The sequence below is a fragment of the Ranitomeya variabilis genome, chromosome 2 (genome assembly GCF_051348905.1).
Source record: "Ranitomeya variabilis isolate aRanVar5 chromosome 2, aRanVar5.hap1, whole genome shotgun sequence".
In the NCBI taxonomy this organism is placed as follows: Eukaryota; Metazoa; Chordata; class Amphibia; order Anura; family Dendrobatidae; genus Ranitomeya; species Ranitomeya variabilis.
The window spans coordinates 852593631-852613090 of record NC_135233.1 but is presented as its reverse complement, the minus strand read 5'-3'; the positions used below and the strand labels follow the sequence as shown (position 1 = coordinate 852613090).

The 19460-nt window shown below is 41.3% G+C and overlaps 1 protein-coding gene across 13 annotated transcripts in view; it reads left to right on the top strand.

The window, feature by feature from the left end:
- The window catches only part of LOC143808019 (uncharacterized), a 428145-nt gene that overhangs the window by 21008 nt on the left and 387677 nt on the right, over positions 1–19460 (top strand). For all 13 annotated transcript variants that reach the window (XM_077290233.1, XM_077290228.1, XM_077290231.1 and 10 more), the window contains exons 7-10: positions 3793–3906; positions 3986–4099; positions 9840–9962; positions 10094–10218. In XM_077290233.1, coding sequence (XP_077146348.1) covers positions 3793–3906; positions 3986–4099; positions 9840–9962; positions 10094–10218 — 476 coding nt within the window. The remainder of the gene's footprint in view (positions 1–3792; positions 3907–3985; positions 4100–9839; positions 9963–10093; positions 10219–19460) is intronic.

Below are 19460 nucleotides of genomic sequence, written 5' to 3'. Positions count from 1 at the left end.
CCCTAATCCCAACTCTAACCCTAACTTTAGCCCCAACCCTAGCCCTAACTTTAGCCCCAACCTTAACCCTAACTTTAGCCTAACATTATCCTGTAGAATGTAAGGCCGCAAGGGTAGGGTCCTCTCCCCTCTGTACCTGTCTGTCACTAATAGTTTGCTTATTGTAATTTCTATTTGTGTTTTGCATGTGAACTCTCCTCATGTACAGCACCATGGAATCAATGGGGCGTTAAATAAAATTAATAATAATCCTCCACATGATGTTCCACCCAGTCCTCAACCCTGCCCTCCTTGCCAGACTACACATAGCAGAAAGCTGAGCAGTTGGCACCTATGTTTCATCATCATCAGAGATGTGCTGTGGTGGTCCGCTGACCGTTTGCACTCAATCTATTTTAGCCAAATTTGTGTATCAAAATTCAAATAATGCTCCTTCTCTTCCAAGCCCTGCTGTTTGTCCAAACTGAGGTTTCTGACCAGACTTTAGTTGTCAACGTGCTCAGAATTAACTGGGTAACAAATTGTGGCCTTCATTTTCTCATGCTATTCCTTGTATAAGTAAAAATTTGGTGGCTAAAGCAACACTTTTGTGGAAAAATTAAAATTTTTCTTTTGTTTCATTACACTTTGCATTCATTCCTGTGTACTACCTGAAGGGTAAACACATTTTTTACAGCAATTTTGAAGTATTTCAGAAGTGCAGTTTTTAAAATGGAATCACTTCGGTAAAATTGGTGCTAAACTTGTAATCCTTCTAACACCCCAAGAAAATAAAATAACATTTGAAAAATGATTCAGATGTAAAGTATACACATGGAAAATGTTACTTATTCGTTAACTTGCACAACATAACTAACTGATACCTCCTCAAAGAAAGGTGAAGAAATAAAGTATACAAAAACAATATAATAAAATTGTATAATGTTTATTAATTAATATTAAAAGAATACATTAAAAAAGGGGAAGACAAAAAACATCAGAATGATACACATAAACCCCCATAGTGCAATACTTGGAGAGGGCTGCAGGACATAATTATAAAGGGGTACACACAATAATAAATCCTCTTATACCTAGCCAATATTTACTTTGCAGACATGCATTCAATAAAGAGTTGAGATATGGTAACAAAGAAGAGGAAATAGCATAAGTACCCTCCTTGAAAAAGCCACGTCCAGGCGAAACGTGCGTTGGAGCTAACAGGATATTATTGGGTATGGACTACTTTATGTTTTAGGGTACTTATGCTATTTCCTCTTCTTTGTTACCATATCTCAACTCTTTATTGAATGCATGTCTGCAAAGTAAATATTGGCTAGGTATAAGAGGATTTATTATTGTGTGTACCCCTTTATAATTATGTCCTGCAGCCCTCTCCAAGTATTGCACTATGGGGGTTTATGTGTATCATTCTGATGTTTTTTGTCTTCCCCTTTTTTAATGTATTCTTTTAATATTAATTAATAAACATTATACAATTTTATTATATTGTTTTTGTATACTTTATTTCTTCACCTTTCTTTGAGGAGGTATTATTTAGTTCTTAAAGGTGATATCTTATCCGTATATGATTTATTGTAGTAGTTGTATTCAACATAACTAACTGGTTTAATGACATAAAAATTAAGCTACCATTCTGGTTGTCATACAGGTTATAGTTTCAAACTTTTGCAGTTTTCAAAACAACTGTAGTGGCATCTACAGTATGTAATATTAAATGGCCACTATTGTTTCAAGAAACTGCACAATTTGAGTGTACAGACGAAAATAAGAAACCTTGAAACGCATCTTATCGGAGAAACATGCCTTTCTACACTTATGACCATTTCTTCTGCTGCCTCCTGAACTCATCATTCAGTCAGGAAAAAGAAGATGAAATCCTTTGTGGTCAAAGCAGATTGATAGCACAATGAGATGTAGACTTTGGGTTGGGGGAGTGAGTAGCATTAAGCACAATGAAAGACTAGGCAGACACAGGCAGACAAATCCTTCAGAAGAGAAATTTTGTGGAAAATGTAGAGTAGCTGTCATGTATTGGCCATTAATGGAGTTGCTATGCCCAACAGTGGAACAAGTGGATTTGTAGACCCATTGTGCCACAGGACCGGGCCTGCCGAGGAAGGAGTGGAGCTATGCGACTACCAGGTGTTCACTGGAGCTCCTGATGATAGAGACAGATTAGGCTGCAGGTAGCTGCCAGGTACTACTCCTAGGCAGATTCTGGGATTTCAGGTGGTGAAGTTCGCTGGCACGAACTTGGGCTATGTTCAAACACATCGTTATAGGATACTGGATCAGGGACTGGCCACACATGAACAAGGGAACAATGTTCAGGTACTGGCTGTACTGGGACCAGGGGACTTCGGGAACAGGATTGGTTGCTCCAGGACCAGGGGACAACGTTCAGGCACTTGCTTCATTGGAACCAGGGCACTTTCGGTTCAGGACTGGCCACTCTAGAACTAAAGGACAAAGTTCAGGCCCTGGCGACATCAGGAACAGGATGTGGGAGTACTAGTAGAGCGCAAACTACCTAATATCTCAACTCGTTGCTTGCTTGCACTAGGCGTGCCGCCAGGAGCTGTGGCGCACACACTAACATGAAGCATTAAGCACACTAACATGAAGTATGGCAGTGACATGCAGGGGCGCCGACAATAACGCTGCAAGTGTTACTCCTCATACATACACGACAGCCTATTCTAAAATGACTCCTAAAAAGATGTGCATGGTTGATTTCGTTTTTCTTACTGCCTGAGTAAAAATTAAAATGGTGCCCAATGCAGGCGCATGTATTATATGGTAAAAAAAATGACCTATAATCAGGATTCTCCAGGTGAAAACAAATTTAGAAATACTAAATCGGCATATGTTTTATTTTTTATTTATGTGGTGAAAAATTTTGAATTTTCAAAACAATAAATTCTGTTTTGAGACCCGTAACGTTTGTATTTTTTATGGAGCTGTAGTAAAGCTTGATTTTTTTCATGGAGAGCATATACAAATTGGCAGTAGATACAACATTTGATCATTTTTATTATATTTCTCTATTATATTTCTGGCATTATGATTTTTTTCTTTGGCAGACCGTACTTTTAAGGATGCGACAATACAAAATATATTAATTTTTCATTTATTTAATTACTATACTAATAATGATGGGTAAGTAGACTGCTGCCAATGTTCTATTATTTTTTTAATTTTTTTTATATATTTTTTATTTTTAAATGTGATTGATGGCTTATAGCATCTACTGTAATGTCACAATATTGCAGTATATAGGACAAATCATGGATTCTGAATCTCAGCCTGTGTATAATTTTCACAGGAATCAAGATGGCAGTAACAGGGGCCTTTAGAAGGCCACCTGCTGCAATGGCAACTCATCAATGCCCCACAATTGATTTGTGGGTGTCCTTTGGGAGTTGTTGTACATGAGACCCTGCGACTGCTTCATTTAAATAACGCTTTATTTTCGCCACTGTTGTTAAATATAGATGCTGGCTATGTACTATAACATAGCCAGCATTTACCATGTGTGGAGGGAGCTCCACTCAGGGGCCTACTCTATACATGCTGATTGGTTAAGTGGGGATCTCAGAGAACATTAGTTTGAGAGATACTGTACCTTATATTGGTGCCTGACACTAGATGCTCAACACACCTCAGAGCAAAAGTGACCCTGACGACGGGTGCACATTACTTGAAAGCAGTACTGGAAAAAGGTGTAATTTATTGCAATATAATCCCAGTCACTAGTGTATTTATTATCATATTCTTTTTTTCCCGCAGATGTTAATGAATGTCTGAGTAACCCATGTAGAAATGGAGCCACCTGTAATGATTTACCCAACAGTTTCTCCTGCTCCTGTGTTCCTGGATTCACTGGCAGATTCTGTGAAATAAGTGAGTACCTGACACATAGAGGGGGATTCCGTAACTGTTATTTCATCTTTACTGATGATAACTTAATGTTTTCTTGCAGATATTAATGACTGCACCAGGACGTCATGTAGTAATGGAGGCGTCTGTATAGACTTGGTAAATGACTTCATCTGCTCATGTCCTTCTAACTGGAAAGGAAAAACGTGCAGCGAAGGTAATACTTTAATTGTTTATGTTGTGATAACAGTTAAATATTAGGGATGAGCGAACGTGCTCTGCTCAGTGATACTCAGTTATCACTTGAGTATCACGGTGCTGCTCGGATGTACTCGTTACTCGGAGGGTAATGGACGGTGCTCTATGTAAAACCTGAATACCCACCCCACATTTTTGGTGCCTTTTACACGGCCAATAAGCATATGGGGATTGCCTGCACATCACTGTAATGCCATAGCCATCTTGGTTGTGGCATTATTGTGATTGGCTGCCCGTGTGACATCATCAGGGGTTATAAAAGAACCAGTACCGCCCAGCTTGGCACACTGGTGCCATTGCACAGCTTTGTGACACCTTGTATTGGAAGGAGAGAGTGTTTACCTGTGTCTTGTGCACAGTATAATGAATAATAGGCCTGTACTGTTGATATTGGTGCTTAAGCTAAGCCATCATACTAACAGCCCTTCTAAAGGCCCCGTCTCACATAGCGATTTACCAATGATCACGACCAGCGATACGACCTGGCCGTGATCGTTGGTAAGTCGTTGTGTGGTCGCTGGAGAGCTGTCACACAGACAGCTCTCTCCAGCGACCAATGATCAGGGGAACGACTTCGGCATCGTTGAAACTGTCTTCAACGATGCCGAAGTCCCCCTGCAGCACCCGGGTAACCAGGGTAAACATCGGGTTACTAAGCGCAGGGCTGCGCTTAGTAACCCGATGTTTACCCTGGTTACCAAAAAAAACAAACACTACATACTCACCATCTGATGCCCGTCAGGTCCCTTGCCGTCTGCTTCCTGCTCTGACAGTGCCGCCATACAGTGAGAGCAGAGCGCAGCGGTGACGTCACTGCTGTGCTGTGCTCTCACTGTACGGCCGGATCTCAGTCAGAGCAGGAAGCAGACGGCAAGGGACCTGACGGGCATCAGATGGTGAGTATGTAGTGTTTGTTTTTTTTTACATTTACGCTGGTAACCAAGGTAAACATCGGGTTACTAAGCGCGGCCCTGCGCTTAGTAACCCGATGTTTACCCTGGTTACCAGTGAAGACATCGCTGGATCGGTGTCACACACACCGATTCAGTGATGTCAGCGGGACCTCAACGACCAAAAAATGGTCCAGGCCATTCCGACACGACCAGCGATCTCGCAGCAGGGGCCTGGTCGCTGGTACGTGTCACACATAGCGAGATCGCTACTGAGGTCGCTGTTGCGTCACAAAACTTGTGACTCAGCAGCGATCTCGCTAGCGATCTCGCTATGTGAGACGGGGCCTTAAGAGCTAATTGTTTGCTTTTCTGTTTGTATCACATAATCACAAACAATTTGCATTTAGCCTAGGGAAGGAGAGAGAGTCACAGGAGTAGGGAGAGTGACAGAATATAGTCTGTAGACAATGATTAGGACTATGCAGTCCATTAGCAAATATATAGCTGCAGCTTTTTGGGGGGAGGCTGAAAAATTGAATATATTTTGATCCATCAAGTATTATGTGCTTTGAGGTCCTTTTTTGTGTTATGTATCACTCCCAAAAATCATTGAAATATTTTCCTGGGTTAAATTTTCCACACATACACTATTCTGTAGTGTGGAGTATAGTGATGGGCAAAACCCTGGATGTTCAGGTCTGGTGGGTTCAGCCAAATATTGAAAGAAATGTTCCGTTCGTGAACCAGAACAGCACCTGAACCCGAATCTGAACCCAGACCCCATTCAGATGAATGGGGGACTCAAACATATGCTGTTTGCCACACTATCATCTGCATTGCAGCATGGCAAACACTGCCTGTGATCGGCAGTAAAATTATAACTGGCAGTCGGAGAGCTGCGGTTCCCACGATGTAAGATGACAGTGTGAGCCAGTAGTTGGGACCGGTCACAAAAAGTATACCTCCTGTCACAGAGACGTTGACTGATGAAAGTAGTACTCTCCTCAACCTACGCCTGCTGCCATTAATAACAGTTAAAGCAGGCGAGGCTGATGGGAGTATTAGCCGGCGCCTGCGCAATAAATACATTTTTTATAAAATGACATGAGGCCTTTCTATTTTTGATAACCAGCATGGCTGAAATAGCACTTAGTGGAAACTTGATGATTTACCAAGCTTTTGACGAATTTTGCCAATTTTTAGGAAAAATGCTCAGGAACGTTTTATAAACAAGTTTGCTCATCTCTATTCTTGGTTAAATTTCAGTGGTATATAAGCCTCAAAAAACTTGTTCAAAATGTTATATTTATTACATTTTTCATCCATAGACTATTCTGTGGCCTGGAGTACATTTTGTTGGTATATAACACTCAAAAAACTTGTTCAAAATTTTATCTTTAGTATGTTACTCACTCATAGAATGTTCTGCGGCGTGCAGTACATTTTGTTGGTATATAACACTCAAAAAAACTTGTTCAAAATTGTATTTTTATTATGTTACTCACTCAACTACTATTCCATGGTCTGGAGTAGATTTTGTTGGTATATAATCCTAAAAAAACTTGTTTAAAAATGTATTGAAATTATATTGCTCATCCGTAGAATTTTACATATTCTTGAGTAGATTTCAGTGATATATAGGCCTCAAAAAACTTGTTTAAAATGTTATCGCTATTATATTGCTCATCCATAGACTACTACATGGTCTGGGGTACATTGCTTTGGTATATAACCCTCATAAAACTTGTTTAAAATGTTATCAATATTATACTGGTGATCCATAGATCATTCTGTGGTCTGGAGAACATTTCGTTTGTATATAAGCCTAAAAAAACTGGTTCAAAATGTTATTGTTATTATGTTGCTTACCCATAGAGTATTCTGTAGTCTAGAGTACATTTCTTGGTATATAACCCTCAATAAACTTGTTTAAAAATGTATCGGTATTATAGTGTTCATCCATAGGGTATTACAACTTATTGGTTACAATTCTTATATATAAGCTTATGTAAGCTTCAAAAAACGTCTTAAAAATGTATAGGTATTATATTGCTAATCCATAGACTTTCACATATTTTGGGTAGATTTCAGTTGTATATAAGCCTCAAAAAAACGTGTTCCAAAATGTACTGGTATTATATTGCTCAACCATTTACTATTCTGTGGTCTGAAGTACATTTTGTTGATATATAACCTCAAAAGTGCAAAGCCTTTATGAGTCTAGGAGTACCAATACATGACAATTTCAACAGAATGTCTATTCAGGGTGTATCTGAGTACATCTGAATCTCTATTTTTTGGCAGTTCTTGCTCCCTTCATAAATAAATCTGAAATATCCTATTGTTTGATTAAAAAAAATCGGTTTAGTTAAATTAAAAAAAAAAATTAAAAAGCATTTTAACCCCTTCAAGACCTTGCCCTTTTTCGGTTTTGCGTTTTTCGCTCCCCTCCTTCCCAGAGCCATAACTTTTGATTTTTTGGTCAAAATAGGCATGTGAAGGCTTGTTTTTTGCAGGACAAGTTGTACTTTTGATTGCCACCATTGGTTTTACCATGTCATGTAACAGAAAACAGGAAAAAAATTTCAAGTGTGGTGAAACTGCAAGTTGTACTTTTGAACGACATCATTGGTTTTAGCATGTCGTGTAGTAGAAATCGGGAAAAAAATTTCAAGTGCGGTGAAATTGCAAAAAAAAGTGCAATCCCACACTTGTTTTTTGTTTGGCTTTTTTGGTAGGTGCACTAAATGCTAAAACTGTCCTGCCATTATGATTCTCAAGGTCATTACGAGTTCATAGACACCAAACATGTCTAGGTTCTTTTTTATCTAAGTAGTAAAAAAAAATTCCAAACTTTGCTAAAAAAAAATTGCGGAGTTTTCCAATACCTGTAGCGTCTCCTTTTTTTTGATTTGGGGTCAGGTGAGGGCTTCTTTTTTGCATGCCGAGCTGACGTTTTTAATTATACCATTTTGGTGAGGATACATTCTTTTGATCGCCCGTTATTGCATTTTAATGCAATGTTGTGGCGACCAAAATAACGTAATTCTGCCGTTTTTAATTTTTTTCTCGCTATGCCATTTAGCGATCAGGTTAATCTTTCCTTTTTATTGATAGATCGGGCGATTCTGAATGCGGTGATACCAAATATGTGTAGGTTTGATTTTTTTTATTGTTTTATTTTGAATGGGGCGAAAGAGGGGTGATTTAAACTTTTTTATTTTTTTCATATTTTTTTAAAACATGGGAGGCTAGAAGCTGGCACAACTTGGCTCAGCTACATAGGAGTGATGCTCAGATCGCTCCTATGTAGCTGAATTACAGGTTTGCGATGAGCGCCAACCACAGGGTGGCGCTCACAGCAAGCCAGCATCACCAGCAATAGAGGTCTCAAGGAGATCTCTGGTTGTTATGCCGACGCATCGCCGATCATGTGACGGAGGTTGGTGATACGCTCATTTCCAGCCTGATGGCCGGAAGCAGTAGCTAAATGCTGCTGTCAGCATGTCACAGCGGCATTTAACTAGTTAATAGTGGCGGGTGAATCGCGATTCCACCCGCTACAATTGTGGGCACATGTCAGCTGTTCAAAACAGCTGACATGCCCCGGCTTTGATGCGGGCTCACTGCCAGAGCCCGCATCAAAGCAATGGATCAGACCTCCACCGTACCAGTAAGGGGTTAAATTTGGCTTTGTATACAAGTCATTACACAGGAAAAAGTGCTTTTTGAAGGGAACTTGTCACTCCAAAATCGAAGATGAGCTAAGCTCACCGTCATCAGGGGCTTATCTACAGCATTCTGTAATGCTGTAGATAAGCTCCCGATGTATCCTGAAATCCGAAAAAAGAGGTTATATTATACTTACCCAGGGGCGGTCCCGCTGCAGTCCGGGTCCGATGGGCGTCACAGTCCGGTCCGGGGCCTGCTATCTTCATAGGATGACGTCCTCTTCTTGTCTTCATGCTGCGGCTCCGGCACAGGCAAACTTTGTCTGCCCTGTTAAGGGCAGAGCAAAGTACTGCAGTGCGCAGGTGCCAGAAAAGGTCAGAGAGGCTCGGCGCCTGCGCACTGCAGTACTTTGCTTTGCCCTCAACAGGGCAGACAAAGTTTGCCTGTGCCGGAGCCGCAGCGTGAAGACAAGAAGAGGACATCATCCTATGAAGAGAGGAGGCCCTTGACCGAGCCTGCGGCGCCCATCGGACCTGGACCTCAGCGGGACCGCCCCTGGGTGAGTATAATGCAACCTCTTTTTCTCATCTTTCAGGATACATCAGGGGCTTATCTACAGCATTACAGAATGCTGTAGATAAGCCCCTGATAATGGTGGGCTTAGCTCATCTTCGATTTTGGGGGTGACAGGTTTACTTTAATACTTTTTCCTGTAAAATGCAATTTATCTTCGATTTGGATCGTTTTATAGTCACTCCTTAAAATGTAGTAAAAGTGTGACACCATTGTTCTCAGCAGTGATCTGGGAGAGAGAAATGCTTCCAGGGGTCTTCCCCCATGCTGTTCTCCTTCCATTCAGCACTTTCCCCATCCATTTTTACATTTTCACTGCCCCTAGACCTTTTTGTAGATACTGCAGGAAAAAAAATTGGATTTCCCATTGACTCCCATTACACTTGTTATTCAAAACGAGCATTCGAGAATTAGGAATTGCTCAGTCGAGCAATGAGCACCCGAGCATTTTATTGCTCACTTCTCTCTATTCCAGATATGTATTCTGTATTAAACAGTCCATATTTAACTTTACATACAACTATAGAATTTAAATAAATAATATCTGTCCATGCTTTACAGATGTTGATGAATGCACAACTGGACGTCACTGGTGCAGCCCTAATGCTTTTTGTACAAATACTCCAGGGTCGTATAATTGCACTTGTAACTCTGGATATATCGGAGATGGAGTTACCTGCAAAGGTACGAATTTAAATTTTATATTTTTACATTGTGTGGCATTTCAACAACATTTAATTTTTCTGGCACAGTTAATTCTTTTTAAATACTGATGTAAATCAACTTTTTACATTATTATACTATCTTTATCCCAGAGAACAGATTGTTTGAATACCAAAGTGGAATAAAAGCTACACGGCACCATCAAGACTTTGTTTCTCCAATGATTGACATCCCAACTGATTTTCCATTTGGTGCATCATTTTACAGCACGTTATATGTAAGTTATAGATTTCTATAAATGAACATGTTACAAACTACTGACAAGTAGAGATGGGCAAATCGAATGGTAAAGTACGTGGTCCGTACTGGACACCTAGTGTCTGTGCACAGACCCTGAACATGGACGTCTCCTGGAAGTACGCATTATTTTTTGGGTCCAGAGCCCGAAGAAAGCTTGTGGAAAGGCTACAGCGCAGCCAATCGGCAAGCTTTACTGTGTGGGGCCTTCCAGCTCAATCAAAGCAAGCTTCCCCAGAAAAGACACATCCATAAGAAACACCAAATCTGGTGCTTAGCCTTCACTTTTCCCACTTTCCCTGGTGCTGTGGCAGGTGGATAGAAGTTGTGGGGTTGATGTCAGCAGTTTTGTGTCCACTGACATCAAGCCCAGGGGTTAGTAATGGGGAGGAGTCTATGACATCCCCCTTACTAACCCTATAGTGAAATGTAATAAAGACAAACACAAGAGTAAAATCCTTTAATTTAAATAAAACTTCTCGATCCTCTTTTACCCATTTAGTCATCAAAAATAAAAAGCAAACTTATACTCACCTGTCCACTAATAATTCATCTGTCCCACAGCGAGGTCCAACTCTGCTACATCTGGATGAATTGCTGAGCAATGGCATGATAAGACCACTGAGACTGGCAACCAGGACACACTGATCTGAGTGTGAGAGCTCTTAATGAAGTCACCACCTTTCACACACTGCCGCGTTCTCACACTCAGCTCAGTGCATCCTAGATGTAACAGAGCTGGAGCACATAGTGGGACATATGAATTATCAGTGGACAGGTGAGGAATACTATGATTTTTTTTATTTTTACAGTAATAAATGGGAAAAAGAAGGTCGGGGGTGTTTATTTCAGTTAAAGGACTTTTTTATATAGAGGAGGGACTATGATGGTTTTTGGTGGGATATATATATATCTATGTATATATATATATATATATATATATATATATATATATATATATATATATATATACAGTATATATACATATATATATATATTTATATATGTATTTAATATTTCCAAATTGGGGAGAACCCCAAATGAACCCTCTCTAGAAGATCAAACAATTTAACTTTTATTTGTATTAATTAACCCCTTAAGCCCCGAGGGTGGTTTGCACGTTAATGACCGGGCCAATTTTTACAATTCTGACCACTGTTCCTTTATGAGTTTATAACTCTGGAATGCTTCAACGGATCTTGGCGATTCTGACATTGTTTTCTCAGGACATATTGTACTTCATGTCAGAGGTAAAATTTCTTTGAAGTAACTTGTGTTTATTTGTGAAAAAAATGGAAATTTGGCGAAAATTTTGAAAATTTTGCAATTTTCCAACTTTGAATTTTTATGCCCTTAAATCACAGAGATATGTCACACAAAATACTTAATAAGTAACATTTCCCACATGTCTACTTTACATCAGCACAATTTTGGAACCAAATTTGTTTTTGTTAGGGAGTTATAAGGGTTAAAAGTTGACCAGCAATTTCTCATTTTTACAACACCATTTGTTTTAGGGACCACATCTCATTTGAAGTCATTTTGAGGGGTCTATATGATAGAAAATACCCAAGTGTGACACCATTCTAAAAACTGCACCCCTCAAGGTGCTCAAAACCACATTCAAGAAGTTTATTAATACTTCAGGTGTTTCACAGGAATTTATGGAATATTTAAATAAAAATGAGCATTTAACTTTTTTTCACACAAAATTTATTTAAGCTCCAATTTGTCTTATTTTACCAAGGGTAACAGGAGAAAATGGACCCCAAAAGTTGTTGTACAATTTGTCCTGAGTACGATGATACCCCACATGTGGGGGTAAACCACTGTTTGTGTGCATGGCAGAGCTTGGAAGGAAAGGAGCGCCATTTTACTTTTCAATGCAAAATTGACTGGAATTGAGATGGGACGCCATGTTGCGTTTGGAGAGCCACTGATGTGCGTAAACATTAAAACCCCCCACAAGTGACACTATTTTGGAAAGTAGACCTCCTAAGGAACTTATCTAGATGTGTGGTGAGCACTTTGACCCACCAAGTGCTTCACAGAAGTTTATAATGCAGAGCCGTAAAAATAAAAAATCATATTTTTTCACAAAAATGATATTTTTGCCCCCAATTTTTTATTTTCCCAAGGGTAGGAGAAGAAATTGGACCCCAAAAATTGTTGTGCAATTGGTCATGAGTACGCTGATACCCCATATGTGGGTGTAAACCATTGTTTGGGTGCATGGCAGAGCTCAGAAGGGAAGGAGCGCCATTTGACTTTTCAATGCAAAATTGACTGGAATTGAGATGGGATGCCATGTTGCGTTTGGAGAGCCCCTGATGTGCCTAAACATTGAAAACCCACACAAGTGACACCATTTTGAAAAGTAGACCCCTTAAGGTACTTATCTAGATGTGTGGTGACGGTGAGCACTTTGACCCAACAAGTGCTTCACAGAAGTTTATAATGCAGAGCCGTAAAAATAAAAACTCATATTATTTCACAAAAATGATTTTTTCACCCCCCATTTTCTATTTTCCCAAGGGTAAGAGAAGAAATTGGACCCCAAATGTTGATGGGCAATTTGTCCTGAGTACGCTGATACCTTATATGTGGGGGGAAAATGACTGTTTGGGCGCATGGCAGAGTTCGGAAGGGAAGGAGCGCTGTTTGACCTTTCCATGCAAAAATTGACTGGAATTGAGATGGGACACCATGTCGCGTTTGGAGAGCCCCTGATGTGCCTAAACATTAAAACCCCCCACAAGTGACACCATTTTGGAAAGTAGACCCCCTAAGGAACCTATATAGATGTGTTTTGAGAGCTTTGAACCCCCAACTGTTTCACTACAGTTTATAACGCAGAGCCATGAAAATAAAAATTCTTTTTTTCTCACAAAAATGATTTATTAGCCCCCAGTTTTGTATTTTCCCAAGGGTAACAGGAAAAATTGGACCCCAGAAGTTATTGTCCAATTTGTCCTGAGTACGCTGATACACCGTATGTGGGGGGGAACCACTGTTTGTGCGCATGGCAGAGCTCGGAAGGGAAGAAGCGCCATTTGGAATGCAGACTTAGATGGATTGGTCTGCAGGCATCACGTTGCATTTGCAGAGCCCCTGATGTATCCAAACAGTAGAAACCCCCACAAGTGACCCCATATTCGAAACTAGACTTCCCAAGGAACTTATCTAGATATGTTGTGAGAACTTTGAACCCCCAAGTGTTTCACTACAGTTTACAACGCAGAGCCGTGAAAATAAAAATCTTTTTTTTTCCCACAAAAATTATTTTTAGCCCCCCAAATTTTTATTTTCCCAAGGATAACAAGAGAACTTGGATCCCAAAAATTGTTGTCCAATTTGTTCCGAGTACGCTGATACCCCATATGTTGGGGTAATGTTGTGAATTCTGCTTTTGGGCTCCCTCCGGTGGTTGTAGGTGGTAATGCAGTTGTCCTTGAGTTGCAGTCCTGGGCAGGTGTATCTGCTTATTGCAGTTCTGACTGGGGTATTTAGGCATGCAGGATTCATTAGTCCTTGCCAGTTGTCCATTGTTTTTAGAGGTGTTGGTCCTTGCTTGGTTCCTCTGCCTTGCTACCAAATTCAGCAAAGATAAGTGTCTGGTTTTTGTTTCTTTTGCACACATGCTGTGTGCTTAATAATTTAGTGCTATTCATTGTTTTTTTTGTCCAGCTTAGGTTGGGTCAGTATCTTCTCAGTCTTGTTGGATTCTCTGGAGTTGCAGATATACATTCCATGTCTTTAGTTAGATTGTGGAACTTTTTGTATTATCTGCTGTGGATGTTTTTGGAAGGGTTTTAATACTGACCGCTTAGTATTCTGTCCTATCTTTCCCTATTTAGCTAGAGTGGCCTTTTTTGCTGAACTCTGTTTTTCTGCCTGCGTGTGTCTTTCCTCTCCTACTCACAGTCAATATTCGTGGGGGGCTGCCTATCCTTTGGGGTTCTGCTCTGAGGCAAGATAGTATTCCTATTTCTATCTATAGGGGTATTTAGTCCTCCAGCTGAGTCGAGGTGTCTAGGGTTTGTTAGGCACACCCCACGGCTACTTCTAGTTGCGGTGTTAGTTCAGGGTTTGCAGTCAGTACAGGTTCCACCTACTCCAGAGAAGTTCCAAGCGGCTCCAAAGTCACCGGATCATAACAGTACAACTGGCCAACAATGAGTTAAATGCATCTCAGAAGAAGGGAAGAAAGGTGTTGAGTCATTTTTTTTCTGTAGTCTGCTTTGCCTGATCTTTCCTCTTTTTCTCTGGGTGGCTGAGGAGTCTGGTGTTAGCATGGATGTTCAGGAATTAGCTTCTCGTGTAGACCAGCTTGCTGCTAGGGTACAGGGAATTTCTGATTATATTGTTCAGACTCCTGTTTTAGAGCCGAAGATTCCTACTCCTGATTTATTTTTTGGTGACAGGTCTAAATTTTTGAGTTTTAAAAACAACTGTAAACTGTTTTTTGCTTTGAGACCTCGATCCTCTGGTGATTCCATTCAGCGGGTTAAAATCGTTATTTCCCTGCTGCGTGGCGATCCACAGGATTGGGCATTTTCCCTGGAATCTGGGAATCCAGCTTTGCTTAATGTAGATTCCTTTTCGCATGCTTTGGGGCTATTATATGATGAACCTAATTCTGTGGATCAAGCGGAGAAGACCTTGTTGGTCCTGTCTCAGGGTCAAGAGGCGGCAGAATTATATTGTCAGAAATTTAGAAAATGGTCTGTTTTGACTAAATGGAATGATGATGCTTTGGCGGCAATTTTCAGAAAGGGTCTTTCTGAATCCGTTAAAGATGTTATGGTGGGGTTTCCCACGCCTGTCGGTCTGAGTGATTCTGTGTCTCTGGCTATTCAGATTGATCGGTGCTTGCGGGAGCGCAGAACTGTGCGCGCTGTGGCGTTGTCCTCAGAGCAGAGTCCTGAGCCAATGCAGTGTGATAGGATTCTGTCTAGAAGAGAACGACAAGGATTTAGACGTCAGAATAGGTTGTGTTATTATTGTGGCGATGATTCTCATGTCATTTCAGTCTGCCCTAAGCGGACAAAGAGGATCGCGAGTTCATTTACCATCAGTACTGTACAACCTAAATGTCTGTTATCTGTGTCCTTGATCTGCTCATTGTCATCATTTTCTGTCATGGCGTTTGTGGATTCAGGCGCCGCTTTGAACTTAATGGACTTTGAGTTTGCCAGGCATTGTGGTTTTCCCTTGCAGCCTTTGCAGAACCTTATTCCTTTAAGGGGCATTGATGCTACACCTTTGGCTAAAAATAAGCCCCAGTTTTGGACACAGGTGACCATGCGCATGGCAACAGCCCATCAGGAAGATTGTTGATTTCTGGTATTGCATAATTTACATGATGCTATTGTGCTGGGTTTTCCGTGGTTGCAGGTACATAATCCTGTGTTGGATTGGAAGTCTATGTCTGTGACTAGTTGGGGTTCATAATGATGTTCCTTTAATGTGCATCTCCTCTTCTTCCTCTTCCGAAATTCCAGAGTTTTTGTCTGATTTTCAGGATGTATTTGATGAGCCCAAGTCCAGTTCTCTTCCACCGCACAGGGACTGTGATTGTGCGATTGATTTGATTCCAGGCTGTAAGTTTCCTAAGGGCCGACTCTTCAATCTGTCTGTGCTCGAACATACCGCTTTGCGGAGTTATGTTAAGGAGTCTTTGGAGAAAGGACATATTCGGCCGTCTTCTTCGCCGATGGGAGCAGGTTTTTTTTTTGTTGCTAAGAAGGATGGCTCCTTGAGACCCTGTATTGATTATCGCCTCTTGAATAAGATCACGGTCAAGTTTCAATACCCTTTACCTTTGCTTTCCGATTTGTTTGCTAGGATTAAGGGGGCTAGTTGGTTTACAAAGATTGACCTTCGGGGGGCATATTATCTTGTTCGTATTTAGCAGGGTGATCAATGGAAAACTGCGTTCAATATGCCCGAAGGCCATTTTGAATACCTTGTGATGCCATTCGGGCTCACTAATGCTCCATCTGTTTTTCAATCTTTTATGCATGATGTCTTCCGGACTTATATGTATTGATAAATTCATGATTGTATATCTGGACGATATTTTGATTTTTTCTGATGATTTGAAGTCTCATGTGGAACAGGTCAGGATGGTATTTCAGATCCTTCGTGACAATGCTTTGTTTGTGAAGGGGTCTAAGTGTCTCTTTGGGGTGCAGAAGGTTTCTTTTTTGGGTTTTATTTTTTCTCCTTCATCTATTGAGATAGACCCAGTTAAGGTTCAGGCCATTCATGATTTGATTCAACCCACGTCCGTAAAGAGCCTTCAGAAATTTTTGGGTTTTGCAAATTTTTATCGCCGTTTCATTGCTAACTGTTCCAGCGTGGTTAAACCCTTGACCGATTTGACGAAGAAAGGCGCTGATGTGGCGAATTGGTCCTCTGCGGCTGTTTCTGCCTTTCAGGAGCTTAAACGTCGATTTACTTCTGCTCCGGTGTTGCGTCAACCGGATGTTTCTCTTCTGTTTCAGGTTGAGGTTGACGCTTCTGAGATTGGGGCAGGGGCCGTTTTGTCTCAGAGGGATCGCTAGTTCAGTTACCATCGGTACCGTACAACCTAAATTTCTGTTATCTGTGACATTGATCTGCTCATTGTCGTCATTTTCTGTCATGGCGTTTGTAGATTCTGGCGCCGCTTTGAACTTAATGGACTTTGAATTCGCTAGACGTTGTGGTTTCCCCTTGCAGTCTTTGGAGAACCCTATTCCTTTAAGGGGCATTGATGCTACACCTTTGGCTAAAAATAAACCCCAGTTTTGGACACAGGTGACCATGTGCATGGCGCCAGCCCATCGGGAGGATTGTCGCTTTCTGGTGTTGCATAATTTGCATGATGCTATTGTGCTGGGTTTTCCATGGTTGCAGGTACATAATCCAGTGTTGGATTGGAAGTCTATGTCTGTGACTAGTTGGGGTTGACAGGGAGTTCATGGTGACGTTCCTTTGATGTCAATCTCCTCTTCCCCCTCTTCTGAAATTCCAGAGTTCTTGTCTGATTTTCAGGATGTGTTTGATGAGCCCAAGTCCAGTTCCCTTCCACCGCATAGGGACTGTGATTGTGCTATTGACTTGATTCCAGGTTGTAAGTTTTCTAAGGGCCGACTTTTCAATCTGTCTGTGCCTGGACACACCGCCATGCGGAGTTATATTAAGGAGTCTTTGGAGAAATGGCATATTCGGCCATCTTCTTCACCATTGGGAGCGGGATTCTTTTTTTTGTTGCCAAGAAGGATGGCTCCTTGAGACCCTGTATTGATTATTGCCTCTTGAATAAGATCACGGTCAAATTTCAATACCCTTTGCCTTTGCTTTCCGATTTGTTTGCTAGGATTAAGGGGGCTAGTTGGTTTACTAAGATTGACCTTCGAGGGGCATATAATCTTGTTCGTATTAAGCAGGGTGACGAATGGAAAACTGCGTTTAATACGCCCGAGGGCCATTTTGAATACCTTGTGATGCCTTTCGGGCTCTCTAATGCTCCATCTGTTTTTCAGTCCTTCATGCATGATATCTTCCGGAATTATCTTGATAAATTCATGATTGTATATTTGGATGACATTTTGATTTTTTCTGATGATTGGGAGTCTCATGTGAAACAGGTCAGGATGGTATTTCAGATCCTTCGTGATAATGCTTTATTTGTGAAGGGGTCTAAGTGTCTCTTTGGAGTGCAGAAGGTTTCTTTTTTGGGCTTTATTTTTTCTCCCTCATCTATAGAGATGGATCCGGTTAAGGTTCAGGCCATTCATGATTGGATTCAGCCTACGTCCATGAAGAGTCTTCAGAAATTTTTGGGCTTTGCTAATTTTTATCGCCGTTTCATTGCTAACTTCTCCAGTGTGGTTAAACCCCTGACCGATTTGACGAAAAAGGGCGCTAATGTGACGAATTGGTCCTCTGCGGCTGTCTGTGCCTTTCAGGAACTTAAATGCCGATTTACTTCTGCCCCGCTGTTGCGTCAGCCAGATGTTTCTCTTCCATTTCAGGTTGAGGTTGACGCTTCTGAGATTGGGGCAGGGGCCGTTTTGTCTCAGAGGAATTTTGATGGTTCCTTGATGAAACCGTGTGCCTTCTTTTCCCGTAAGTTTTCGCCTGCTGAACATAATTATGATGTCGGCAATCGGGAATTGTTGGCTATGAAGTGGGCGTTCGAGGAATGGCGACATTGGCTTGAGGGAGCCAAGCACCGTATTGTGGTCTTGACCGATCATAAAAATCTGATTTACCTCGAGTCTGCCAAACGGCTGAATCCTAGACAGGCTCGATGGTCTTTGTTTTTCTCCCATTTTGATTTCGTGGTCTCGTATCTTCCGGGTTCTAAGAATATTAAGGCTGATGCCCTCTCTAGGAGCTTTTTGCCTGATTCTCCGGCGGTCCTGGATCGGTCAGCATACTAAAGGAAGAGGTGGTCCTTTCTGCTATCTCCCCTGATTTGTGACGGGTTCTTCAGGAATTTCAGGCTGACAAACCTGACCGCTGTCCAGTGGGGAAAATGTTCTTTCCTGATAAATGGACTAGTGGAGTGATTTCGGAAGTTCATTGTTCTGTGTTGGCTGGTCATCCATGGTATTTTTGGTACCAGAGATTTAGTTGGTAGGTCTTTTTGGTGGCCTTCTTTGTCGCGGGATGTGCATTCTTTTGTGCAGTCCTGTGGGACTTGTGCGCGGGCTAAGCCTTGTAGTTCCTGCGTTAGTGGGTTGCTTTTGCCTTTGCCGGTCCCTGAGAGGCCTTGGACGCATATTTCTATGGATTTTATTTCAGACCTTCCAGTTTCCCAGAAGATGTCGGTTATCTTGGTGGTTTGTGACCGGTTTTCTAAGATGGTCCATTTGGTGCCTTTGCCTAAGTTGCCTTCCTCTTCTGATTTGGTTCCATTGTTTTTTCAGCATGTGGTTCGTTTGCATGGTATTCCGGAGAATATTGTGTCCGACAGAGGTTCCCAGTTTGTCTCTAGGTTTTGGCGAGCCTTTTGTGCTAGGCTGGGCATTGATTTGACAAATGGCCAAGCCGATGCTTCTTGTCTGCTGATCAGGATGATTGGGTGGCTTTCTTGCCATTGGCCGAGTTTGCCCTTAATAATCGGGCTAGTTCGGCTACCTTGGTTTCGCCCTTCTTTTGTAATTTTGGTTTTCATCCTTGTTTTTCTTCAGGGCAGGTTGAGCCTTCTGATTGTCCTGGTGTGGA